Source organism: Vanellus vanellus (assembly GCF_965231255.1).
Source record: "Vanellus vanellus genome assembly, chromosome: 9".
Lineage (NCBI taxonomy): Eukaryota > Metazoa > Chordata > Aves > Charadriiformes > Charadriidae > Vanellus > Vanellus vanellus.
The window spans coordinates 1,426,013-1,453,558 of record NC_138914.1 but is presented as its reverse complement, the minus strand read 5'-3'; the positions used below and the strand labels follow the sequence as shown (position 1 = coordinate 1,453,558).

The window sequence follows — 27,546 nt, the reverse complement described above, 5'->3', positions numbered from 1 at the left end:
ACAACTTTGCTGGATTTAGCGCAGGTACAAGACATTTTTCTGTGCTCTTTCAGTCATGCGGCAACTAAGAGTTTCATTACAACAACGTATCAAATTTCTCTTACAATTAGCTTTATTTGCTCTCGGTTCTTGTTCCCAAGAGGCACGCTGGATACTAAAATAGATAAGACTGGTCTGAAATAAAACATTAACTCTTATTGACTGAATAATTTTCTCATTGACAGTGAAACAAACGCAAACTACATAAAGTTAAACAGTAATGACTTCTCTCTAAAACTTCTAGTAAATGAATATTGGTGCTGTTAATTGCTATTAATTCCAGCTTAGTTATAATTTGTGGCATAGGCACAGTTGTAGTACTTTTCACCAAAACCGCATCAAACTCAGACATGCTCCGTTTCCTATTAATGCCATCCCTCCTCGAGCCGGGGGCACACAGGGGCCGGAGGCACCTGGTACCCACTGAAGAGGCACCGCGTGCGTCTCGGCTCGGGCAGCCAGTGCGCAGGGGTAGGCTGCGGAGGAAAAAACACATTTCAGCCTCACTGTGCCTCTTATCCCCTTTCAGCTCCACTGAGGATGGCGGAACGCCCTTTCCCTTGCATGTCGGGAATGCCAGGAGGCCGAAACTGCTCTCGGTTATCGTACTGGTGGCAAAATATTTAGAAGCAGAGGAGCGAGGAGTATTCATGCCTTCTTCCTTTCTTCTCATCATGAGCAGAACTAGACATAGGCTAGTCCCAGCTCTACACAGTAATTTAAAATCAATATAATCACAGTGAACTTTGTCACCTCTGCTTCAGCTGAGTAGGTTTTTCATTTGGGTCCCTTGCCATTTTTCTCCCTGAAAATAAGTTCTTCAGTTTCTAGTCTGCCTTGAAATGAAATAAAGCCATCCTTGGCTTCAAACACAGCACGTAAGCAGTCTCTCAAGAAACGCAAGATACGGAGCAAACTTCCATCATCTGCACATCCCTACATTCAAACACAATGATTTTCATTAAATATTTAGGACTCAAATATTTATATCCAGTCAATTAAATTGAGCATTACTTATCCTCCACTCTCCCTCAGGACAGAAGAGAGGACCAAAGTGCATTTCCTATACTTACTAATAACACAGTAACACCTCAGGCTATAAAGGAATCCTTCCCACTAGATGCAAAGACCTTGGAAGCAAACATATCCAGTATAAAAGAAGATACAAAGATCTTGCTGTTAGCCAACATAAACAAACAACCGTCCCTGCCCCAACAAGCTTACAGTGTAAGGTCCACGAGGCAGTAAAAGGTGGGGGGAGAAGGTGAACGATGTAGGAGACCTTTTCCAGAGATGTACCTTCACTCTGGAATACGGGCAGGTGGCCAGTCTGACGGGCTCCAGAGTAACGCCCCAGGAAAGGAAGAGTTACTAGTACCAGAAGGTCCTACCACAGACCTTCTGCTGTAGGTCCTAGCGGGAGGATTTACAGCTAGCATTTTGTACAGAAGAAATCACCAGCTAGACTTTGTTAATCGTGTTATCATGCGCACTAATTCATACATCTCTCCTACAGCAAAACCTTTTTATTACAGAATTTCAAAAACCAATACTTGAATTTTAAACTTTAATATGAACTTACATTTTAAAACATTAAATTATCCAGCGAAGCGGACGTGAATGTGAAAAAAGGCCATTTCCTCCATCATTTCATTAAATTTGAAAGTACTTATTTATTTTAATAAGTTGAGATGTCCATATGCCAGGAAATTAACATCAAAGAATGTTAAATATGCCCAGTATCACTTAAAAGCCTATGGAGCATTATGCATTTTCAAAAATAGCGTAACTCAGCAAAACTACTTTCCCAGCAGTTACTTTTTATTACAGTTTCCAATAGTACTTTGGGGAAAAAAGCTGAAAATATTTACTGTGCTCCACGCTCCAGTTCGTACACAAATCATAAGATGCAATGTTGAATCACGTGTCCAGGCACCACACCACACCCACCTTCCCTAATTTAAGGTCTTCTGTTAATACCAAACAGATGGTTGTCTACCACGTGCTAGTCCAAGGGATTCTGCGCAGACCTCCTTCATTGGCACGTCATGATCGAGACCATGGATGGCCTCAAACGGGAAGGATGCAGGGACCTGGACTGTTTCCTCTGAACAGTTATACTTCACTTAGCACAGCAGGACAGAATTGGGATGAATATTTTGATCACTTGAACGACCCAGATGTTCTCTGGTCTTAAGACTGGAGAATGTCTTAAGAACTCAACTGCTGAAATTGCAGGGACTTCCTTGCAGAAGCAGGACTTAACTGGCATGTACTCTGAACAGCTACTCGTGAGAGCTTGCAGTTTTCACTAGGGGCCCATAGTGGATTAGCCCAATTTCCTAAGGAAACAGGCTTATGCATTTGAGCCTTCTACTGCATCTACTCTACCAGTTCCCCTTCCCTCCCCCACCACTTTTGAACCTGCTGGCTAACTCTGACCAAATCTGAGAGAAGAAAATCCCCGGAGAAGAGAAGGCTCTTCTAAGGATCTTACTGCAGCCTTCCAGTCCCTAAAGAGGGGCTACAGGAGAGCTGGGGAAGGGCTTTTTACTGGGGCATGTAGCGATAGGACGAGGGGGAATGGCTTTAAACTGGAAGAGGGCAGGTTCAGACTGAACCTTAGGAAGAAGGTTTTTCCCTGTGAGGGTGGTGCGGCACTGGGACAGGTCGCCCAGAGAGGCTGTTGGGGTCCCATCCCTGGAGGTGTTCAAGGCCAGGCTGGACGTGGCCTTGGGCAACCTGGGCTGGGGGGAGGTGTCCCTGCCTACGGCAGGGGGGTTGGAACTTGATGATCTTGCAGGTCCCTTCCAACCTAAAGGATTCTATGATTCTAAAAGTGGGTGATCTCACAGACACAGCACAGCCATCGGTTTTGCAAAGCACAATTGTCAACACGGGTAACAGTGGCAGGAAGCACTACTGAAGGCCATGAAAGAAGCTCAAAGCTTCTTAGGCATTGGAGACCTTTCACAGCAATCTGAAGCACTTCGCTGCCCATAGAGCTATGCTGTTCTGTTTGTTTGGGGTTTTGTTGTTTTTTTTGTTTGTTTGTTTGTTTTTGTTTTTGTTGTTTTGTTTTTTGTTTTTAACAGCAGAGAAAGGGAAGGCTCTCAGTACCTTCTCCTGCTCACAGTCCTCACCTCATTACACCCGGCTTCAGCCATTCATGCATTTAAAACCAAGCCATCCCTCAGATGGCTTGTACAAATTTTAGGGTAGAGGTAACTTTTCTGTGTTTGCACTGAGAGCAATTAAGTCCTGCAGACATCTGGGGAGCCCTTGTGCAATACAAACAGTAACTGAACTACATACACCGAACCCTTCTTTACAAAAGTCACATCCAATTCCCTCTGCAAACTTATCTTCACATGGCGAATCCCCTTCCTCAGAGATCAGCATGTGATAATACTGCGTCATGCAGATAAGTGTCTCAATTGCAAGTCTCCAGCAACAGAAATAAAAATTAAAAACATGATCCGCAGAAGCTTCCGAGCTGGAATCCATCTGAAAAGTTCACGTCACCTCTGGTTAGGAGCAGACTAGCATCTGGCACGTAAAATGGCTTTTCATACCCCAAGGGGCCAGAAGGCTTCAGCAGCAGCCTGAGACGCACCACCACACCTCGGGAACGAAAGACAGCATGTAAAACTGAACGTGAAGTGATCCAAGCTCTCCGTGACTTTACTGCTGTCATTACCTCAGGGTAAATCTTATTTCTGTATTTGAGAAATACATTCACACAAACGTAAAGCAAATCATGCAACATTCAATTCTTCATTCTGAGCGCGTCCACTTACTGGTTTGTTCGTACAGGAGCTCGGCACGCGGGACTGACCCCAGTGCTCAAGGACCAGATGGTGTGAAATACAGCAGAGGAGCTCTGTGAGGTCCTGATCCAGCACAGTACAAAAGCAGGTGACCAACAGCGTTTAAGGGACCTTCATCACCTCGGCTCTAACTGTGAGCGTATTACGGGCGAGTTGGGAAGCAGACAGGAGACATTTGTTTTACTATTCCACGTAGGAAAAGCAACAGAAACTGCAGTCTACATGCCAATACTGATCACCTTCAGGCATTCAATTGCAGGGTTGTTTCCTCTTTTGTTGGTTTCCGAGGAAATTTATACACTAAGACAGTTGAGAAAGTCTGGGAAGCGAGTCAGAAGTAAAGAACCCCATGTGAAACAGCTCCTCCTGAGCTTCCTGGCAGCTGGACAACTCAGACGTTGGCCTGAATGCTCTAATTACAGCAAGGGAAAAGAAGCAGTATGGGCCAGCTCCAGAGACCCCAGTTCAGCCCTCTGCTCAGCCACGCTTGGGTAACCTGAGACGCAGCCCCTCTGTGCCCTCCTGGTCTTCACAACTCCCATCACAACATGACCTTGCCTTAGAGCAGCTATGCCAGGCTAGGTATGGCTCTGCATACATGCCTGCAAGGCCGTAATCCTATAGCAGCGTGGAGCAAACCCGCATGAAGTAAGAGTGCATTCAAAGAGAAATGTAGGGGAGGGTTTACTTCAACCACGGGGAGAGCAGACTGGCTTAGGTTAAACTTGGCAGGACCGTTTGGAACACAACGGGCAGAATTTTCTTGGAGATGGAGAAAGACAGAAGGCCTAATACTCGTGGCAGCAAAGACTCCTTTGGTGGAAGAGTTGCTCGCTGATCAAGTCACTCCACTTAGGTATTTTTAAAGCAGTTTCACATCTCAAAGGTATCTCACCCTACTGAGGGTTCAACCCTGAGGCCTCCGTGAGTCCGCGATGCCCACCCGTCCTTACTGTGTCAGTTCAAGTTGCAATCTTCATCTCTGCAACAGGGACATACATAGAGCTCCTAATTCTTCATGAATGAAATCAGTCATGTCACTAACTGTCCTGAAAACATTATCAACCCACAGCCCACTCAACTCACAACTGGGCAGCGTTAAGAGATGGGAGTGGGTGAGAAGGCATACTTAGGAAACATTCATTCAGGGTTCAATTGAATTAAACCCACTTGCTTTCCCAGCTCTACAAAACCAAAAGCTTGATACTCAGGTTCTCAGTAAGGCTTGACATTACTTTTATACCGCAGAGCAACATACCTCTTCAATAAATCATTCCAGTGCCAATAGCCTCCCTCAGATAGGATGGCTAGAGATGACCCTTAAGAGTTCAGAGGAGAGTTAAAAACATTTCCAGAAAAATCATTCAAGTGCTGTTTAAAGATGTAATTTATATGCACAGCTCTGCACTCCATTGCAGGATTTCATATTTATTTAATTTGATGGTTAAAAGTGTGCCCATCCAACTTTTTGGGCACATGCAGTCTTTAATAAGAAACTTTGCAATTTAGAGCCAAATGTTCAATGTACTGAGTAGAAAAAGAACATCTTCTTACTCAAGCCCAACATTGTCCCAACCCCAAAGTTTTGAAAAAAACCTGAGAGCACCAAACAGACCGAGAGCTTCAGCGAAGCCACCAGCACAAGGAGAAGTGCAGTTTGCTGCTGAAGGAAGAATTAAGTTCCAGAGCTGGATCACCTCCAGGAAGGCCTCCTGTTAGCTCAGCAGCTTCACAACACCTGTGGTATTGACATGGTCTTCCCCAAGAAGAGGCAGTCTCCAAGGCAACCAAGATCTCATCAATTAGCATTTGATAAGGTTGGATGTGTGGCCTAAGAAACACTGCACAGCACTGGGACTCGGGCTGAATTTCCAACTCTGCCGTATGCCACGTGGGGTCTATCGAAGAAGTTACTTAAACCGCCCTGTCCTTGACTTCCTGCCATGTAAACACACCTACCTCAGCGGTATGAGAAGAAAAGAGAACTCCCTCAACTGCTAAGCCCTCACACTGCAGTACCAAAGGACACCTCAGAACATACATAGATGGCACTCCTCTTAATTCTGCCTTTCTCTAACAGGCATGTGACGTTCAACATAGAAGCAGCGCATGGCACCTCTGCCCACCCCCGGCACCGGGCTGGGTGGGAACGCCCTGCCCGCAGCCCACCGCTGCTGCTCGCTCTTCCCTTCGCAAGGGAGCCCGGTGGGGCAGATGGACTCCTCTTGCAGGCAGGGGCTGCGTTTTCGAGGATGATAATGATTAAAAACCACAAGTCTTCTATGCTACATTCTGCAAGATGGAGGCTTTCTGCGAAAGGGGAGAGATGGGGCAATTCCTGGGGCAGAGATACTGAAAAGAATATTATCTTCTAAACAGCGACTGGAATGACACAAAGCAGCCATCTGACATCTCAAAAATAATTGAAGTAATTCTACATCTACTGCATCAACTGCAATACTGGTCTTGCTCAGCCCTTTCATACAAAGACTCCACTCATATCCCACAACTAGAATTCTGATTCATTTCTTGATTATTTCGTTCTCGGGCTATTGCAATAATGTTTGTGCCAAGATACTTTCTTTTTTTTTTTATCCACACGCTACAAGGCTGTTCAGAGGTTCCCTGCTTGCTTTGTTTCTCACTGCAGTACCCTTGCTGTTCGCAACCTTTATTCCCCATTGTTATTCTCCTATATGCATTCAGTTACATATGAAATCAAAATTGGAAGTTCAATGTATTGCTGCAATCATTCAAGAACCTCAAGGCAAGAGCAGACTCCAACCTTCTGTGTATTCTCCAGTCCATTTACTGAGCTTGTATCACAGCTGCTACCTAAATACGTCATCTTTCTTTTGTATGCATAAAACATAGGTGTTTCATGTGTTTTTATGTCTCAAGAAGAGCTCGAAATATTTTATACTGTTTCCTGACAACTTTTTGCTGCTCTTCAGCACACTTTCAGTTTTAGGAAACAGTGCACTGGTTGTTGTGATTCCAGAGGTTTTCTACAAGTGTCCCAGTGTTCACACTGAAAGAAAATGCAACAAAAAGCAGAGTACATGTCTAAAGAAGTGAGAGGCTCCCCTCCCCAGCAAAAGCAGCTCTTTGTGCTTCCTCATTTCAGCATAGATATGCAGAGTAGTGCAAAGTAAAAATACTTTGATGTAGTATTGGAACAACTGTATCTGAAGCCCCGAAGATTTCATCTAGCATCTGCTGCAGTTATTTTATACTTTTGTGCTGTGGTAGGGAAAAACTTCATAAGAGAATGAAAGTTGAGGGAACATTTGGTTCTTTGCACCTCATATTCAAGCTTCTCAAAGCTGTTCATCTGCCAATGGTCTACCTACTCAAAAACACTAAAGAAAAAAACTAATCAGTGTTCAACAAATCAGAGATTCTTTTTAATATATTTAAGTCATGAAAAACAACCAACTTCCAGAGAAAACCTTGCCAAAAAAAAAAAAAAAAAAAGCAATTTCACCATAGCTGTGTCTAACACTTAAAAATTTAGTCAACCATTTCATTATAGACTGGATACCAGGATTGACTATGACAGTACTTAGAATAAACTGTAAGCATAGCACACAAGAAAATGTGGCAAGAAGAGAGAAAACAGTATTAATGGTATTCAATAAGGAAATCGTGTCTGTGTCTAAGTAGAAAGTAAATTACTATCTGAGGTTTTCTTAGCAGATTATTTAGAAACTTGCCAATAGACAAACAAAGTAGATGACAAGACTCTCAATCAGAGCTGCGTTCCCCAGCAATATGGCTTAGTAAAAATGATACAGACTACTTGGACTGCTTCTGGCAAGGCTGGCTCTCCCTAGAGGACTGCTAATGTTAAATACTCAAAACAAACATGCGATTGTGAATTCCGTATTCACACTAGCTTATGGTTAGGAAGAGGTATCCTGTTCTCAGGGATAGGAACTTGGGAAATTACTTCTTCATTCTCCTAACAAAAACACAAGACCGTATTTTGTATTCGCTATTTGACAATGCGGAATAACTAACGAAAGATTAAAAGCATTCTTCTTGACATCCTCCTAGTAAGCGCACATTTTGATACAGATTCTGCAGAGAAGTACGTGTCTAGCGCATGTTTGTACAGTGCCTGCCCAGCTCACGGACATGGAGACGCATGACCCAGTACCGTCAGAACACAAACAATCAAAACATACGCATGGTATTTCCTGTGTATTTGAGAAAACACACAGCAGTATACCACTGGGTTTAGCTGTGCACAATATAAATCAGAGTTCATGCTTAGACAGTAACAGCAAACTCTCAAGCTATGGTTTTCCGTGTTTCTCTTAGGAAAGAGTGTAGCATTGATTTCTGTAACAAGCGTTACTCTAATAAGATTGCACACGGAAAGGAGTGCATGGCGGCTGGTTTCAGCAGGGCTCAGTGAAGACTACCATGGCTCTCTGATGAACGCAGATAAAATATTCAAAGCTCGGTTTACTGATCAGATCAGATATTAATGGGAATATTTTCCCATTAAGTTCTCTCAGCTTAGTTCCTCTTTAGAAAGTCAGCTTGAGAGAGTGAGGAAGGGAGAGAGGCAGAACCTGCTCATTTTGACCATCCTGCATTTAACGGAGATGAGTACTCTTACAGCGGAGCAATAATCGTGCACACGGTGTGCCAGAGTTTTGGTCAATACCAAGATTTATTATTCTGAGGGACAGAAAGAGTGAAATACTGGCCACAGCAAATAGGCCATTAGTTACCTCTCAGTTCAATAAGTCTTGATGCTTTCCTTACTATGTGCTGATTATTTCCTGTCCAATTCACATTAGCAGCTTATTTAATGAGAACAATCTAAGCAAAGAGAGAGAAATTCACACATTTACAAAGGACATCACCAAGTTACATTTCATCACAGTTAACACCATTTGCTATTCTTTCAGGAAATAACCTTTACTGATCTTTCCTGTTTTAATACCAGCAATTGCTTTTGAGAAGAACACTCAATTCTTACATTCACCACCGGTTATATTTTAAATAATAGCATCTTAAAGGACAGATAACTGCCTAAGTGTTGTAGGACAAAGCATTCACACACTGATAGTGTCCACTAGCATGAAAACGTGGCCACAGTTCCTGTTCTTAATGGACACTTTTCCCCACTCATGGGGTCAGCCCTGATCTTGTGAAGCCTATTTTTTTTCTTCTATTAACTTCTACTAATGTTCATGGTAGTTGCACAGAATCTTGGCGAGAAAGGATCCAACACTTTAGACCGAAAAAACATCAGTAAGGACACGCATAAAGAACAGAAGCATCATAAGTAGCACTAATAATTTCACACATAAAATGAGAGATCAAAGGTACAAAGAGGAAAGACATGCCTTGAATACACCGTAAGATTAAAGAGAAAAAACAACTGTATGCATTTTCTACACAGGGTTCTCTACACAAAGCCATCGTTAACTAAACAAGTGAAAATAACACGTATACATCCTTGGCTAGTGTCTGGCTTTTGTTCTCCAAAAAACCCCAATGGTTTTGATTACTTAAAAGAGAGTGTTCCCTGAATGAGTCAGCTTGCAACACTGAGGCTGATGGGCAGAACAGCCACCGGGAGAGCAGGGCACACCAGCCCCGCCAGCGCCAGCACCACAGCTCAACTGGGAAACGCCAGTGACAAGAGCACCGTCGCCTACAACATCCTGCCCCAGGACAGTGCAGCCTCCCATTCCACACCCATTGATCACACGTGTCAATACTGGGAATAATGAGACATCACATTTATATCTGAAGATTCCAAGAGGAGTTTCCCGATTTGAGTAACAGAGCGAGGAGCAGTATTTCCCCATAGCCACTTGGGGTTTTCCACAATCTCATGCAATGATCAGCACATTAATTTTAGATAACAGTTTTTCAGAAAAACAGATACAAGTAGGTATAGGCCCTTCAGAGCTACTGTCACTTACGCTACGAGCATCTGCGTCAGCGTCTCATACTGTAATCTCCTCCTAAGGTCCTGACCCTCTCGCTACCCATTTTCGGGGCTACTGCAAAGCAAAATAGGGTCTGCTGAGGTCACCGGCAAAGTGTTCTCAGCACTGACAAATGCAACACTTGACATTGAGGGGCATCTTTAAATGTCTGGAATATTATGCTCTGTGAAGTAGCATACATTACACAAGGGAGGGCCAGTCAGAAAGCCCTGGCTCTGGTAGACGTTTCAACTGCATATTTCTGTAGGGTTTCTTTTCAAGTTTTGTTTTGCATTTTTTTTTAAAATAGCTTATTTATTTACAAAAACATTTCCACACTGATGGCAAAGCACCTGAACTACTATCTGTCACTATTATGGGCATTAGAAACACACTGAGTTCTGTGGCAATTGTAAGGATGGGCTATGAATAATTTCAAACTTGTCCATTCGGCCGTTAGTCGAACAGAAGTTATTATTGTGAAAAGACAGGACTGCACTGAAGCACATTCAGGATCCACACCTACTTCTTGCTTTGACTGCGCTGTGCCTATTCCACATTCCTGTGACACTGCGAGTACCGTGGCCAGTCACAGTTTAGGAAGTCTTTGGCAAACCGTAAGACACGATCATGAAATAAATACTTTGCCAAAACATACACGAACACACAGGCGCAGAGAAATCCCCCTAGAAATGTAGTCTGAGCTTCCTGAAAAATCCTAATACGAACATCTAGATCTCAGTCTCTGTTCAGCCTTGCAGTTCCTATTTAAAGACAAGCTACTCTGCTGTTCCCTGCGTTTGCTCACTTCTGAATTCGGTTTAAAGAGCTGCTAGCGTAGAGTTAACGAAGTTTCTTCTGAAAGGCTGATTGTGTTTCCTTCTGTCTTTTTGACAGAACCCATTTAAAACGGGCCTTCTTCATTTCATTATCGAGTCTTTATTTTTGCGAGTTTTATTTCTGAACAGGAATAAATGTTATAGTCAGAGTTGTGTCTGCAGGCAACAGGCTTATTTTTACGGCTTAAAAATCCTTTCCTTCCCAACTGGACAGTGACGCGAGAGCTCTGTGGTGCAGGCTGGGCGGCTTTGCCCAGGGCACGCGCAGTACGAGCGCAGCGCTCTGAAGTTCACAGGGTCCCATCACAGGGACGTTTAGATACGTAGGGGCCTTATACAGATGTTACAGACCCTAGGCTTGTCTGACTCCTGACCAACATCTGAAGGTTATCCTCTCTCGTGCCCAAGAGGAGCGATATTACCAGGCAGTACATGGTAACGCCATCGACAGCTCATGAAACCAGGAAAATTCCTGATCTCCTGCAGCATTCACCATCCACAAGAGCACGGAGCAGCAGAAGGGTTTCCTACAGGCTACAGAGAAATTACTCTAAAAGCACAGATATATCCTGTGGAAGATAAAGACTTGAGAGCCCTCTGCAATACGTCTGTGCCCTTTTCCCACCCCCAGGCAGGAAAACCACAACTGCCTGGCAGCCTTCAGACCTCTCCACCCCCACCTCAGGATTTATTACAGAACACTTAGGCCCCAAAATACAAAGGCCCTGCAAGCAGGCAGGCACAGCCATAAACTTAAGAGAAGCCTCTGCTGCTATAAATTAGTACAGCTCAACGGAGATCAATATAAAGCCATAGTTCAGCTGAACGTAGGCCCAGCAGAGACACGGGCGCACTGGTCAATGTTGGGGTTCGACAGATGGCCGTCCCCTGATGGTTGGCAGAAGCTGTCTCGGCCTTATTTACTCCAGGTGGCAAATTCCCTTAGAAGAAGCTTCAGACTCACCAGCACAGAGTCTGGCATATCTGCCTTCCCTGCCCACAATTGCTGGGACTGGGCCAGCAGATGATGTACAACTAACTGGAGGGGAGCTGGCCTAACCATTTGAGGATAGGGAAGGGAAGCAGCCTACCAGATAATGTCTGTAAAAGAGCTTGGAAACCACTGACACAGACTAATTGCTTACTGCAGACCATAGTTTCCACTCTCTGTCGGCTCATTTGATGTAAACTTCCCAGTCACTTCCAAAACCCCTCCCGCAGGACAAACATTGTTAGTACATAAACTGCTTCGCCAAGCCCTGCTCAGGGTTCCCGGGAAATATTCTGGGAAACGGTAAAGCAAGGAGAAAGAAACAGATAACATGATCATCCTCCTCACTGTGCTCGGCTAGAAACAAACATCTGTCTGGCATCTGGGCTCTGCCACCCACCATTTATTCCCATCTTCAACCTAAACACAGCAGCTAGGTGTTTTCATTACCTCTGGCCCCCTCAGTGAGCAAATATGGACAAAAGACATCAGACAAGAGAGGCTGAACTGGCTGAAAATCCCACATGGAGCTGGACGGAACCAGGCGAGGGGAGGCGAGAGAGACAGACTCCCAGGTATGAAAAGCCACGACAAAGCAGCAGCCTGCAGAAACATCCAATGTCTAACAGAGCACGGGCTCTTTTCCCCACTTAATTGCTCATCTTAATTTCTTCCCTTTCCCCAGCAGATGCCGGCAATGCTGAGACTCCTGTAAGGCATAGCGTCAACCCAGGAAAATTCCTTTAGAAATAGCCATGTCTTTCCCGAGGCTCCACTTGCCTTCGCCTTTTCCCTGTCAGGCACAACCCCAATCGTTGCCTGCGTCTTGGCATCCTCACTTTGCAGGCGGCCCGGCCCCTCCTGCCCTCATGCAGGTCTCCAGGCACGTGATGGGGTCTCGGCCGGGCAGAGCTGCTCCTCCCTGCAGGTGGAAACCACGAAGCGGCTCAAGAGGACACCAGATCTCCATCCGTGCCGGGACGGGCTTGCTCAGACGCAGTGCATGCGCAACCCGCACAGCCGGAACACGCAGCACCCAGGCTGTGTGCTCACACCTGTATTTCATGTCACAAAAACTTTGGTGAAGACCCACCTGGAATACTTGGTCACCACATTCTCCCTGGAATGGCATTTCAAGTCACTGTTCAACCAGTAGCCTGACAAAGCATCCTGAGAAAACGATATTATATCCTCTTCTGGTTTCCTGACAAGTGCTGGTAAATATATCATTCCCACCTTTTCCGTCTCCTAATTTACTTTTTATCAGCAATAGTGACAAAAAGGTTCTAATTAGATAGCGCTAATCAGGTAGAGTGGCATGTGATTGACAGCTGAGAAGTCACTAGCGCTTCTCTGAAAAACACATTGGCTATTTTCCTCATAGTAGCAGGAGATTTATCAGTAGACAAAAGGATGCAAACCCCCGAAAGGTAAGGTATAATTACATATCAGGACTATGCATTTTATTTTGACACAAATCTAAAAGGATTCGTGGGTGGTAAAAGCTTTTTTGGAGGGGTGAACAAGCGATATTACTCATAAAGGAAGAACAATACCATCACCAAAATAGGATTAGGAAAATTTCCTATACATGAACTGGTGTGTGGCGGGTTTGTGGGTTTTTGTTGCTTTGTTTGGTTGGGGGGTGTGTTAGTTTGTTTTGGGGCTCTCCCCCTCCCCCCCCTTTTTTGTTAAACCAGGACTGGGGTGTTTTGTTTTGTTTTGTTTTTTAAAAAAAAAGGTCCAGTAACTCAAGCAAAGTTTTGACACATATGACAACTCAATAATTCCACTAGTGTTTTACCTATTTTAAAACATTTTCATTTAACTACCTGCAATGAATATTCCAAATACATTTTTCAGTAACAAAAACAAACCTGCCAAGTAGCACCTCACTTGTAATATTTTAGACAAAACAGCAGATAGGAATAGCCCATTCATTCCAACAAACACATTTTTCCTCTATTTGCTTATTTCTAGTTTGAAGGCCTAAAATCTAAAAAAAGTTATTTTAGGCTGCAATATGGAAGTATATTTTGTGGCAATACTTGTCCATCTGATAATCTCAAAGTTTAACAAGAAGTGGTCATTTGTCCTACATTAGTAGAATGTTTAGGTTTATTTTACTTATGTGACCTCATTTGCAAATGAGATCTAATAGAGAAAACTTGTGACATCTGGTATTTTGTGTATTAATGGAAAAAACATCTAAGCTTACCTATAATCACTCATTTCCAATTAAATTTATGGTCTGTATAAAAGACAGGAGTTGGCAGTCAAAAATTAACATTTGCCTGTTTATCTGGTATCAATCTTCAGATTTCTTAGAAAGTAGTCTTTTTCCTTCAGCTAAACTAGGCCTGCACAACGTTCCTCTTGGACAAACACAACATGTTTGAAATACTTCCCAGATCTTCCAAAAAAGCACTCACAAATTCCTTCATAAAAGCTTCCAAGATATTAGACCTTTTTCCATAGAGTCAACATAGCTGTTAACATGATTACAAGTTGCTGGGTTTTTGTAACAACTTCAAATACAGACCTGGAATTTTCTAGACCTGAACCAACTGTCAAACCATACATCAAAGACATCATTCTAAAGTATATTTTGATTCCTGGCATTTCAAAATTGTGCAGACATATCAGGTTTTCCATAAGACTTAAAAGAGCAGAGGGACAAACAATAAAATACCCTCCCAATATCCTACCTTCTCAGCATCACACATCCCGGTGTGATGCTCACTGGCAGGTCTCATTGTCGTCATTATACACTACCACAAAAATAGATGCACACAAAGACATAATTGTAAAATTTCTAGTTTGTGTTTTTTTTTTTTTTATCTGGAGGCATATATGGATGCTTATAGTCTTTCTAGAAGGCTGGTGAGCTCAGAAATGTACTAATTGGACAAGGAGAGTGAAGAGAAGTTTGTGGAACTGTGCCTTTTTAAGGGTGTGTTAAGAAACTAAAGGAAGATTGAGAGAAGGAGCAGAGTAATAAGGCAAATCCTGCAGGTAAACGGCTGCAGTGCACGAAAGGAAAGGATGTGTGTAGAGCGAGTTTGCAAGGAAGTCAGCAGAAGAAAATACACTGTAAAACTAGTTTAAACTATTTCTGGGTGTAGTCGTAACAAAAAGCAAGTAAGCAATTTGATTTTGGGGATATTTCACGTTTCAAGTCCTCTGAAGAAGTCAACTCACCCGAGTATGCCCAGTAAGGATCCCCCGAAGCCTTCCGCCTCCGTATCTGCACAGAACTACCATGTCTGTTTTCATGCAGAGAGCCAACGTAACCTTCAGTCAGAGCTGGGAAGAGAAGCAGCAGGAATCGTTAGGAAAGTGGTATTTACTCCCTGGAGTTTACACTGCAAGGCCTAAATCTTTGCTGAGCAGAAACTACAAAATGGCATTGCTTAAAAAAAAAATGTAACAGGCATGTTCCTCACCCATGAAAACCCACCATCCAAAAGAGGATTCACAGAAGCCAGGAGTCATGGATGCCGTTATTCTGATGTGGCACGTGCCTACGTAACTCCATTAATTTCCACGAGGAAATTCTGATATACACAAGCAAACAAGTATGAACGATGACATATGACCAAACTTCCTCTGTCTAAACCCAAAAGTTAGCTTATTTTCCTAGTGACTACCAAACTACTAATTGTAATTCAACACAAAAATTATCAAGAACCTTAAAAGAATACAGATGCGAGCGTGTGAAATATGCCGGTACAGTGTTGCCCTGATGATCATAACTGCATTTATTTTAAACCATATCTTAAAATTCCATGTAGAATAGTTTCACCAATAAATCTCCTCCATGTGCTGGGTAACAGTCTCAACACGAGCAAGGCCCAAAGAACATCACCTTACATCATTCACTCTAGCAAGGCGGGCACGTAGCAGTGCCCTGTAGCCAGAGGAAGGCTGCGTATGTCAGGCAAATATCCAGCGCGCAGCGCCAACGCCTTATGACACGGAAGGGAGAGGCCAGTAACAAAGAAACTCTTGTAAAACTTCAAAAGCTAGAATGAATTCAATTCACAGAATGGCTTGGGATGGAAGGGACCTTGAAGATCATCTCGTTCCAGCCCCCCTGCCCTGGGCAGGGCCACCTCCCCCCAGCCCAGGTTGCCCAAGGCCCCGTCCAGCCTGGCCTTGAACACCTCCAGGGATGGGGCAGCCACAGCTTCTCGGGGCACCCTGTTGTCTCACCACCCTCACAGTAAAGAATTTCTTCTTAATATCTAATCTAAACCTACCCTCTTTCGGCTTAAAACTGTTACCCTTTGTCCTATCTCTCCACTCCCTGATCAGGAGTCCCTCCCCAGCTCTCCTGTAGGCCCCTTTAGGTACTGGAAGGGATTATAAGGTCTCCCCGGAGCCTTCTCTTCTCCAGGCTAAAGAACCCCAACTCTCCCAGCCTGTCTTCATAGCAGAGGTGCTCCAGCCCTCTGATCATCCTCATGGCTCTCCTCCGGACCCACTCCAGGAGGTCCATGTCCTTATGTTGGGGGCCCCAGAGCTGGACGCAGTACTCCAGGTGGGGTTTCATGAGAGCGGAGTAGAGGGACAGAATCACCTCCCTCGACCTGCTGGCCACGCTGCTTTTGATGTAGCCCAGGATAGGCTGGCTTTCCAAACCAGAAAAGAAAGCATCCCACATTGCATCCTAGGATTTTTCTTTTATGCCCCAAACAATATATTTCTTTTCTTGTAAAGGAATGCATAGTTTCCATGCGAAAGTAGGTTGTTTGGGGTTTTTTATGTGCAAATTTTGTTTATTGTTTCTATGCATCTGACTGAACCAAACCAGAGGTGTGCGAGTTCACAAATGTCAGTAAAAAGTCTGTAATGAATTAAACTACCTTTCTCAGAGCACCACAGCCAAAAACTTTTGTGCCATAATAAATGCACACAAACAAAAAGCCGTTAGATCCACAGACACAGAATATAAAGAACCAGTACGCACCACCTGGCTCTATGGAAACTGAAGTGCAACTGATCCCAAACCACTTATTTGATCAGTAAGAAACTAGCTGAAGAATTGAAATTAAAACTTTACAAAACCACGTAGAGCACGGCTACCTGCATGCAGGCACCAAGCACCGTATTCCCTTCTATTCCCCGGCCAACTACAGCTGGGCTGCAACAACGCTCGTAACAGGACTTTATTGAACATCAAGTACCAGTAACTTAGAATTCGGCTTTCTTTCCCTTCAGAAAAGCTTCTGGGTGACCCCCTCTTTGTACCACAGTAGCAGGGAGCATGCTGTGTCCGAGGGTTACCCACGTTCGCTGAACAGCTCTATAGACAACCTTCGCTCTGCAATGTGGATCATGGATTTCTGCAGATTTTGGAATCCTGAAGTGGTAGGAAAAGTCAGGCAATCTCAGGAAAGGCATTACAGGGTTGCCCTGCCAAATTTCTCTTGTGCGAGCAAAAGTACTAATTGTGCAATTTATTATGAGCCTCTGATTTGAATGAGTTCTCCAGATTTCTTGGCAACTTTCTAAATGCTAATTCACTCCAGGTTGCAAACTAGAAATGCTGGAACACATCACGCTACCAGGACTTGCCGGCAACACTGTATCACGTACCTTATTTTCCTCTTCTGATTTACCCTAATATGCCTCCCTGGTTGGGAGGCAACAGGCACTCATTTCAACAGGAAAGAACAGGGAAGTGATGTGCAGTGGAGACCCAAACCCTCTTGGGGAAAAAAAAAAAAAAAAAAAAAATTCTAAGCAAAGACCAGAGACCATGAAAATCCCCAGGAAGGTAACATACATATAACCCTGGTGGATGGCTGGAAAGGCTGTCAGAAAAAAAAATGGTCCGATTATTCACTTAATCGCGTGTGCTCAGAACTACACCTGAAGTCCCTCCTTATTACAAAGCGAAAGACAACAGCAGCTTTCTTCCCAGCATCCTCTATGTAGAGGAGGCAAATAGTTGTGGGGTTTTTGTAACCCAGAAAAATTGATCCCTGCAGGCAGAAGGAAGATTTCTCCCTGCCTCCTCCAAGGAATAAGGTAGTCCTGCAGGTATGTGCTCAGTGAGCCCTTCTGCGTGCCTCACCATCGGAAGAAAGAGACCGCGTCTAAATAATCCATATTTGTTGAAAGTAAAAAGGCTCTGAGTCGGTGTGAAACATCTGAAGTTGTAAAATCCTTTGTACTCCTAGCTTGGACCATCAAAAAGCCACATGCAACCCTGGTATGGCTATGAATCATACAATTGATTTTCAGTATCCTCTGTGCAGAAAATTAAATTATGCAAATCCAAGCCTTTATGAATGCCTAACTTTAATGTGAAATTGAACAGTTGCTTCAGTCAGCATCTTATTTATGCAATTAAAAACCTGACATTCTTGTGAAAATATGCAGGTTTTGTTTTCTGCATAGGAACTTAATAGATTTGTACATTCAGCTTTACTTATAAATGGTGAAGAGCCACGCTGTACACAAATTTATTTCCACCAGAAAAGATGTTACAAACCAAGAGGGCAGCTCAAGTATTTGTCAAGAGAACTGTGGGAAGGAACTCGCTGGTTATACCACTAAATATCTTCTGTAGGACTGAAAAAGAAACAAATGAGGACATCCTGTTCTAAATAAAATCCTGCCTCGCTTGTTAGGCAGCCCAACATTAATGTCAATAGTCCCCTTACAAACATGCAATAATTCAGTAGTCATTAGCAATTTAGAGAAGATGTATGTTTACTGGATAGCTGCAGACACTCTGGGAAAAGCATGACAGGTCGAGATCTCCGGCCATGGTGTGAACTGGAAAGGTAATGGTCTGTCGCTATCAAAAATCATGACACCACCTTCTTCCCTAAGCTGGCTCAGTTCTGCACGGGGCCACGCAAACACTCCAAGAAAACACTGTGGGAACAAATAGCTATTGTTGGCAATGGCTTATACTGGTAAAGTCATCAGGAAACCACAGACTCAATCTCATGGTGCTTTTGTTCTGCGGCGTCAACTGGGGTCAACAGACTCCCTCACATTGAAGAGGTGCAACGTACGGAACAGAGCATACAGTGGCTTTTCAGATAAAAGTCTGGAAGAGCCAAAGCATTCAAGTCATTTCAAAAAAGAAAGTGCTTCACATATTAAAACCATCTTATGTTTCAGGCAGAATCATTATTTTTTTCCAGTTTTTTTTTTTGGGGGGGGGGGGGGGGGGGGGCACTGGGGATGTACCTTCTGACCAAAGAAGAGTTGGACTAGATGATCTCTAGAGATCCCTTCCAACTCTGAAACTCCGTGATTCCGTGAAAACCAATTTGATCCCACCAATGAAAGTTTAGCAGGCATCTCAGTGTTGCTAAATCTGCTTCTTTCACTGAAAATATATACAGCAAACATATTTTGTTCAGCTCCAACCATTAGAGTACATTTATTCATTTTTGTGAAATGCTCCAATTCCACAGTTTCAGAAGCTGTACACGCAAATGAGTGACTCAACTCAACCCAGTGTTTCTAACATCCAAACAAGTTTTGGAGAAAATATTTAAGAAAGTTACGTTAGTACTAATCACTACGGGTTTCCACAAGCCTTTTTCAGCTGGGAGACAGTTAACAGCTCAAGAAGAGAGAGCAGCCAAGTGGTTTCCTGCTCCCCTCCGGCAGAACTGGACGCTGGAGAAAAGCCAGCAGTTGGACAGGCTGGTCCAGCACGGAACGAACACGGGGAGGCTCCTCTCTTCTGGGAACCCGGGAAGAGTTGGGGAAGTGGAAATCGGGACAATAGGAGGGGCAGGAACCTGCTCCAGGAAGGCTCAAAAGGGAGCAGCCAAAATAGAGGGGTGGGGTGGAAAAAACAGGCGCGCGCACAGAGCGGGAGGCGGCGAGGAAGAGAGGGGGCAGCAGGAGCCCCGACCCTGCGCGCTTTCCTTTGATGCATCGGGCCAGCGCTGATGGCAGAGGAGTAATGGATAGCATAATATACGGTCTGAGACTTGCAAATACACGATTAAAAGAGAAGGGGACCAATCTTACACTCAGATACACAAGCGTGAAATTAAACCCCGAGCAACTCCTCCGGCTGCTGGTGCAGCACTGGTGTCCGTGAAGCGCAACACCTGCAGTCAGCGGAGCTGTGCTGTGCCTATCAGAACTACTTCGGCAAGGAACAGAGCATCTTTCAAAGCTAACACGGAGAAATCTCTTACACACAATTTCATATAATTTTAATCGGTATTGAACGCTACATGATTTTAGATGATGCGCTAAATGAATCAACCCATGCCGCATATCTGCAGACAGCAAAAGCAGTGCAATGCCGGGCTATGCCTTAACATTCCGATCAGCTTTCCATTCGCTCTGTCTCAACGTATTAACTTTCCAATAAAAATTACTTGATAAGAGCCCTCAAAGGTACGATAAGGTAATTCCTGCCTGAATACCATACTGGTATTCATAGTTCACATGAAAACACAAAATTTTATCCCCAATCTACCTTAAATATAAAGCTATTATACTATTCAGAGAGATTATACCCTCGGCATCAGTGTTTAAAAGGTATCAAGCCATCAGCTATGTAAGAAAAATCCTTTAAGGTCAATACCTTATGTCTGAATGGTGAAATCATTAGTTATGATGGTAGATTAACTAGATTGTGTGCCAAACTCGGATTCTTTTAAGCCTTCTCTGAAGACAAGGGCTGCACACTAATCTGTTTTCAGCTGTTCCGATGAAAACGGTACAAAGTCAAAGGTACGCACATTGCCCAGCTCATCATCATTCTGTGACTCGCCACTAGTGGTAGGACCCCTTCCAGTCCCTAATGCGGGGACGCTTCTTAACTGATGTAGTTCAGCCTGGTGCTCCTGCTGGAATCCAAGGCAGTCTTTGGAAACAAGAGACTTGACTATTGGAATCTGGAGTAGTGTCACGCTATGAAAACTCTTAAAGCAGTGGAGTTAAAAATAAAATCTTGTTCGTGCATAGCGAAAAAGCACTCAATCATAAGGAATGCTGGCAATTAGTTCCGTATCAAATCAATGCCTGTAGAAAGGAAACTTTTCAAAAACAAGAAAACCACTGTTTTCTTGAAGGCTGCACAACGCCACATTTTAAAAGGGGGAGAGGGGCACAAGAAACGTTACCTGAAGGGCTTTTATATCATCCCTTAAATGGAGTTTAAGGGATCAGTGAGCCAAGACACTTAGCCATCTGCAAGCCTAAAACTTCAAGTAAACCTTGCTGAAAAAAAAGCAGCATCTTTACCTAAGTGCGTTTACTGTATTGTTAATTGGACTGTGCTAAAGAGAGGCAGGTAAGCTGAACGCACTGCAACGCTACGCGCTGTAACACACGCTCTGCTCAACAGAGTTTAGGCTTCTGGGAAATTTCTTAGAATAAATGTTGTCAAATGGGCCAGAAGGGAAAAAGAGAGGAGAAAAAAAAAAAACTGACAGGAAATACATTTATAATATTAAACAATTAAAATATTTTTGTACGTTTATAATAAATAATGGTTAAATTGATCTCTCTAGACTCTTTCACGGACAACTTCCTTAACAAAACTAGACTATTTGCCTTAAATATTTTACCACCCTTTGACAGCAGATAAATCTAGCGATATTTCAGCCACAGCTAATCCATTTTGATAGTGCATTACTTTTAAAAAGACTCTTCAGCCATGGATTCCCATATTTTGCAGATTATTTTATATCTTGCCAAAGAAGGATGAAAGTTAAAACAACATATGGTGGTCGAGCAGCATCAACAAACTATATTCTGAATGAGACTACTTCCTTTGATTACACTGCAGAGATTTCTTCTGATTGCGAGATAAAAGGCAAAATCTATTCTCCTATGAACACACATGCAATTTTCACAGCTTTCCATTAATAAAATATGGGAGTTACAAATCACAAGTTTCTCGCAACTAAGTGAAATAACAGACACCCGGACGCTACATCTGCCAAGAGACATATATCCCTTTCCCAGATGACAGTCACCCAGACAGCCCCTTAATTCCTTCGTGAGCACAACCCACAGGTCTGTTCCTAAAAATGACACGGGGACTTTTCACACCATTCATCCTCTGTTGTTCACGTGTCTGACAGGATTTGTGCTGTTACCACATCATCTAAGAACAAGAGCGTAAGTGCAGAGCACAGCAGGCCTTTACGGGAACTAACCAGCGGACTGCAATTTGAAGATGAAAAATAGTCCAGGGAAGACGCTGTCAAACTGTGGGGATTAAAGTAACTAGTGGAATTAAAAGCCCTTATCCCAAACATGAATACGCCAGTCACTCGGTGCGGTAACCCTTGGTAACCTGTTGAGTTCAAAGCCGGCGAGTTAAGTGTAATGCAATCGTACATTACCCCGACGGATGAACACAACACAAGTCCCAAAGCATCCGAGCTGATGTAGACAAGCAACAGAAAACAGATTTTCAGTGCAGTCTTTTCTTGACATTACAAGAGTTTAAAGGGGACAGGAAAACCTCCCACTTCAGAGCAAGCCTCGTGCCAGACCAGAACAAGGACCCGCAAGTGTAGCGCGATGCCCAGTGCTGCCAGCTGCTCTCCAGCACAGCCGATGCCCTCCCGAGGAACAGCAAACCAGTCTCCTCAGTCACGAGACCCCACGGATCCTCCTCTCAGCCTGCCTGGCTTTATAAGCAAGATGAGCAAAGCTCATTAGCGAGACAGCAAGGCAACTTCAAGTTGCATTAACGATGCCCCATTAAGGGGACTCAGAAAAAGAAGCTTGGGAGGCCAGGAAGAGACAGATGCTGCCGGGTGATTAGAAAGACCTTTGTTTTGCATTTTCATGGCTTACACTCTGCTGGCATCAGCTGTGCAAGATGTGAGACAGCGAGTGAATTTGGACCACTGATGTCAACTGGCATCACCTTCAGCACTTCTGCTAGGAATACGCAAAGTCAGCCAGATAACCGACAATGCCAGTGATTTCCATCTCAAGATAACACAAATTAAACCAACTGCAACATCCCCACCTTCCAGGAGGACGGTGCCCAGCAGCAAAGATTCTGCTAGAGAACTTGGGGAATACCCTCAGACTAAGGGTTCTCAGACTGCAGTACATGAGCTCAACTCTACCCATGTGTGAGGAACACGTCATGAAAAAACACCCAGTCGTTATCTTTTCCCCTGAGAAAATGCAGAAAAAAAAAAAAAAAAAAAAAAATAGCCCAGGCAACTGCACTCCTCCTCTGGGATGAAGAGGCTGCTCTTCATGTCACACTGCAAACAGCATGTGATGGTGATAGTTGCAGAGAAGTTTGAGGACCCCAGCTACAGAAACACTCATCCCCCGTCGCTGAGAACTGCAAACACATCAAAACCAGCTGTGTTTGATCCAAACCCAGAGTAAAACCTTCATCCCACTGAACTGTTCCCTGACACTTCCCTACACGCAGAAATACACTCCATTTACCTTTAAGACAAAGTTTTCAAACAGACTGGTATTCTAGTCATCTATGTTGAGATACCTTAAAGAAGAGTAATGCACATTACATCCTGAAAATCAGACTCCTTTTAGACACTTCTGACTTGGGTAGTCAGAGAGAAAAATAATTGGGAGCACCTGAAAACTCTGTAACCTTGAAAACTCTCGGTCTGTGCATCCTTCACAGTCCTTCAGACTTCTGTTAACCATCATTATCTGCATTTCTTAAAAGGAGGAATCCTCATCCTTGTTCATCACCTCTCCATGCTGTACTTCAGAGGGGTCACGTCACCTCTGAATTTTATTCATAACAATGTGTGATGCAAACACAGAAATAAAACTTCAGAGCAGAGGTTCATAAGTAAGGCTGACCTCCACGGGAAAGCTGACGGTCTCTCAGCCAGTGCTGACTGAATCACAGCAGATATTAGGGAGAAAACAGATAAACCGAATTCGCCAGTATCTAGGGTAGCCTGGTCAGAGCGAACCAAGGCAATGAAAGCCCAGGTATCGGGGCAAAACGACTGCTCCCACAGCCAGCTCCAATGCCTTTGCACCGTTTCCCCAGGGGCGAGCTTGGAACAAGCTGGAATCCCGCGGCAGCACGGTGTCTTTGTGCAGAAGGGACTTGAGTCCACCAGCACGGGTAGACTGAGAAGGGACCGTCTTGGCCTTTTAATTCATGGTATGGTTTATGCAGGAAAGGTGTAAACCCCATATGTATGGTGAGAGGCTTAATTGTACAATGAATTAACAACGGCAAAAGGGGGCTTTATTTCACTTCTTGCCTTATTGCAAGTGCCTAAACTTTACGGGTTTTACAAGAGAACACACTGCGGGTGGAACCACCTGTCTCCCTCTCTTTCTCACACAATTAGGTGCTGCAGCATGCACAGTGTTAGAAGAGCAGCCTCTGAACAGCAAATAAATGTGACCTTAATGGAGTATTTTGTACCTACAATTCCTAGTTTAATGCAGAATCGTGCCATTTTCATTTCACTAAACCCAGCAATACTCACAAACACACACAAACTCATGCAAAATCACCAGTTTCACCTCTCTGCTCTGCTCATAATTTGCTTGTATCCAGTGCCGGCATTTGTCATAGTATAGCCTTATTACGTTTTCAAAACAGATTCCCCTGGGTCACATAGCAAGAGGTACCTTGATTAAAAAAAAAAAAAGGTATCTACTAGACTCATCCAAATAACCATAGCAAGGACTTGTGATGCAGACCTGCTCTGCGCATGGTTTCTGTCCACCCGAGCTGCCATCCTCCTTCTCCATGGGTAGAGCCTGCGATTTCGTTTTCTCATGTCATCATGCCATTAAAGCCATCTTTGCATTACATCAGTAAAGACAAGCCTACATCTACAAATCAGGGCCTTCCCTGCTAAACTTACGCAGAGTGGCCAGAGGAGACTGTTCTCGCGTGCCACATCTCTCCCGGGGAAGAGTTCAGCGTTGACGCTGCATGGAGCCCTCACTCAGGGGCACCCCTGCAAGCTCAGCTGCCTCTAACACCGAAGGAGCAGCAAGCCCAGCATTCGTTCAGCAGAAAATTCAGGGCACGGTGCTGATTTCATTCACACGGAGAACGGCCGAGGCACTTGATGAAGCCAACAGAGCTGCTCCCACTGCATGGCACGAGATCAAACTTGCCCCATTATAAAGTCTTCAGAGACAGGGTCTCTGTCAGCTAATAAAAATCCCTCATTCTTTATCCAAAATGATTTTTTTAACCCGTGTCCTTTGGCCCATTTAACAATTTATTGACTGTGGGAAATAAAGTGAGGCCACATCAATCTCTTCCTGGTTATTTGGTTCAGGCTCTCAAATTAATGCAGAAGGTGGAAAGCTCAATAAAGAACTATTTAAGAAAAGAAAGGGGAAATGCTGCAGTCCCACTGTGAGATATCTTCCTCTCAGTTTGCAGTCAGGTCTCGCCATCTACGGCTGCACAATCTCCTGGAGGAAAGATGGAAGGGCATAAACCGGCGTGCTCCCCTGGATCCAGAAAAAATAACTTGAGATTTGTATCGCTCTGCACTGAAACAGATCGGCAGCGCTCAGGTAGCCAGATTTAGTGCCTCCGGCATGTGACAACAATTCCAGCCAGATCCACACAAATTATTTTAGGATCCAACTTAAAACCTGAGTAGAACCAAGCAAACAAGCATTCATTTTTATTTGTGTAAAACTGTATTTAATTTGGCTTATGATCTACAAAACAGGGGGTTTTCACCTTTTTTTATGCTGACAGCTTGCATTACATACAGATTTTGTAGCAAAGGGTTTCATCCACACTTAGTTCCCAAAATATAAATCTAAATTGGAAACTGAAATAGAGATTTTCTTGTGCTGACTGAACAAGTTGTTAGTCAGGGACATATGCCCCAAAAACATGACCTACCATTTTGAGGACCCTCTCCTTTCCTTCCAAGTAAGTTCCATTGTTCAAAGGGAAAAGTCGCTATATAAATACTACAGAGCTGATCTGTAAAATGAATCAAACTTCCATCTCTGCTTTGCAGTTCACCGTTAGTTTTTCAGCCCGGCGAGACTCTTTCTGGAAGTTTCCCAGCAGGAGAGTCTGGTGCTGTTTAGGGTCCAAAACCAATACTTGGTTCCTTGGTCATTTGTCTCTGGAGAACGCAATAAAGATCTTGACACAAAACCTCATACAACTAAGAGCAAGAGCACTAAGGCCTTTGGCAGCAAGAACAAAAAAAGCAGCAATAGACCTCAGATGAAGTAAATAGATAAAAGTTGCCAGCAATTGTGCGCACTTTGTAATCATACAGCGATGGTATGCAGCGCGGTCTGAAAAGGCACGGGGTCACTGTTCTTTCCTATTTACCAATTTAACCATCTGGAGGATAAAGCTGAGGCCACGCTCAGCGTAAGCGATGCTAAACCAAGAGGAGGAGAAGCAAGCAAGAATGCCTCAGAAATATTCAGCTGTTTGGCAAGCTCAGCGAAACGGGCTGATGTAAGTGAGACATTCCACCGAAGACAGATGTAAGGCAATGCAGTTGGGGAGAAATAATAATCAGTGCAGGAATGAAGTGAGAGACTGCTGTTTAGAAAGCAGTAATGCAGAGAGACTTGAGCATTAGGGTGGATAATGGATTAGATGAAAGTTCATGCTGCAATACCACTGCAGAAAAAGGCAATTGCTATCCTGGGGCACATGCACAGAGATACTGGAAGCAATAACTCAGTTTTAGACAGTCTTTGGCCAGACTGTCACTGCAGTGCCACATGCTGTTTGAGGCCCATTACTCAAAAAAAAAAAATAAAAATTTAACCAAAAATCTAAGACTTGAGGGGGGGAGGGAGGAACGACAGGGGATGACACACGACACATGGAATGAATCAAAGCATCTTTAACACCAACCTTGTGCCCTACGCCGTGCTGGCCTGGACAGCCCAGCCGGAGGCTGCTGGCCCTGCCTGGCCTTGCCGTGGTGTGCTCACGCTCCAGTCCTCTTGAGTCTCCGACGCTCCACTCCACTCTCTACCTCCTTGTTTCATGCATCAATTTTCATAACAAGCCTCATAAAGAGTTAGATTTTAGAGCACTCCGAAGTGTTGATCTTCAGACAAGAAGTGCTCTCACAGCACAAGAGTGAAAGAGGAGGAGATGAAGAGCTCCATAAGGAACAAAGGGATGCTTTCACCTTGCGGCGGGCACGGTGGAAGCTCAAATGCACACCATCTTTTAAGCAAGGGGCAGGTTTGAGAGGAGATGCTCAGTGCACACAAGTGCTGGGAACAACCCACGCTTCCTTTGAGTGCCGCTGCAGATCAGCTCTGGCTGAGAACAGAGACCATAGCATAAGTGATCATCAGCAGAGAGGCATACTGCCTTCCTGACCGATTTGAACAGGTCCTGCATCGCCCGGCCAACAACAGAGGAGTCCGCTCTGGCCGGGGTAGAAGAAAGCTGGAGAGCTGCACACTCGATGCCCAAACTTTCGCTTCCCCCAGAGCACCGCTTCTCAGGAAGGCTCCGGCACAGAAGGTCGCTCCCTTCCGACCCCAGTCTCAACCCCTCTGCAGCATCCTCCACTTTCCAGGGTTACTCATCATACAGTTATTACAAGCACTTAAATGACTAAAAAACACAACAAAAGCACTGTGCCGTGGAAGACAGATCTAGCATACAGCCCGCAGCCTGACAAACGTAATTGTTTTCTTAAGTGTTATAAGAATCCTCACGAAGACTTCCGCCCACCTGCAGAAAGCAAGGTTGTCGGCTGCTGCAGGTTTCCCACTTCCCGAGCAGATTGGCTTGGCTGCTTAATTGCAATACAGCTTTGTATCCAGTCCCCACTCGACTCAGACAGCCCCAGAATGGTCCTCAATACCCACAGAAAGTTTAATTACTCAAGAAAATAACTCCCCCCAGGCAAGTTAATTTCAAAGTTTGTGCATGTGTTCCGCAG

The 27,546-nt window shown here is 44.1% G+C and overlaps 1 protein-coding gene across 1 annotated transcript in view; it reads right to left on the bottom strand.

Annotated features, from left to right (window-relative positions):
• Positions 1 to 27,546, bottom strand: part of PTPRG (protein tyrosine phosphatase receptor type G) — a gene marked incomplete at its 5' end in the record, with an annotated part of 415,116 nt that overhangs the window by 305,553 nt on the left and 82,017 nt on the right. Inside the window, one exon of the mRNA XM_082487722.1 lies at positions 14,858 to 14,962. Coding sequence (XP_082343848.1) covers positions 14,858 to 14,962 — 105 coding nt within the window. The remainder of the gene's footprint in view (positions 1 to 14,857; positions 14,963 to 27,546) is intronic.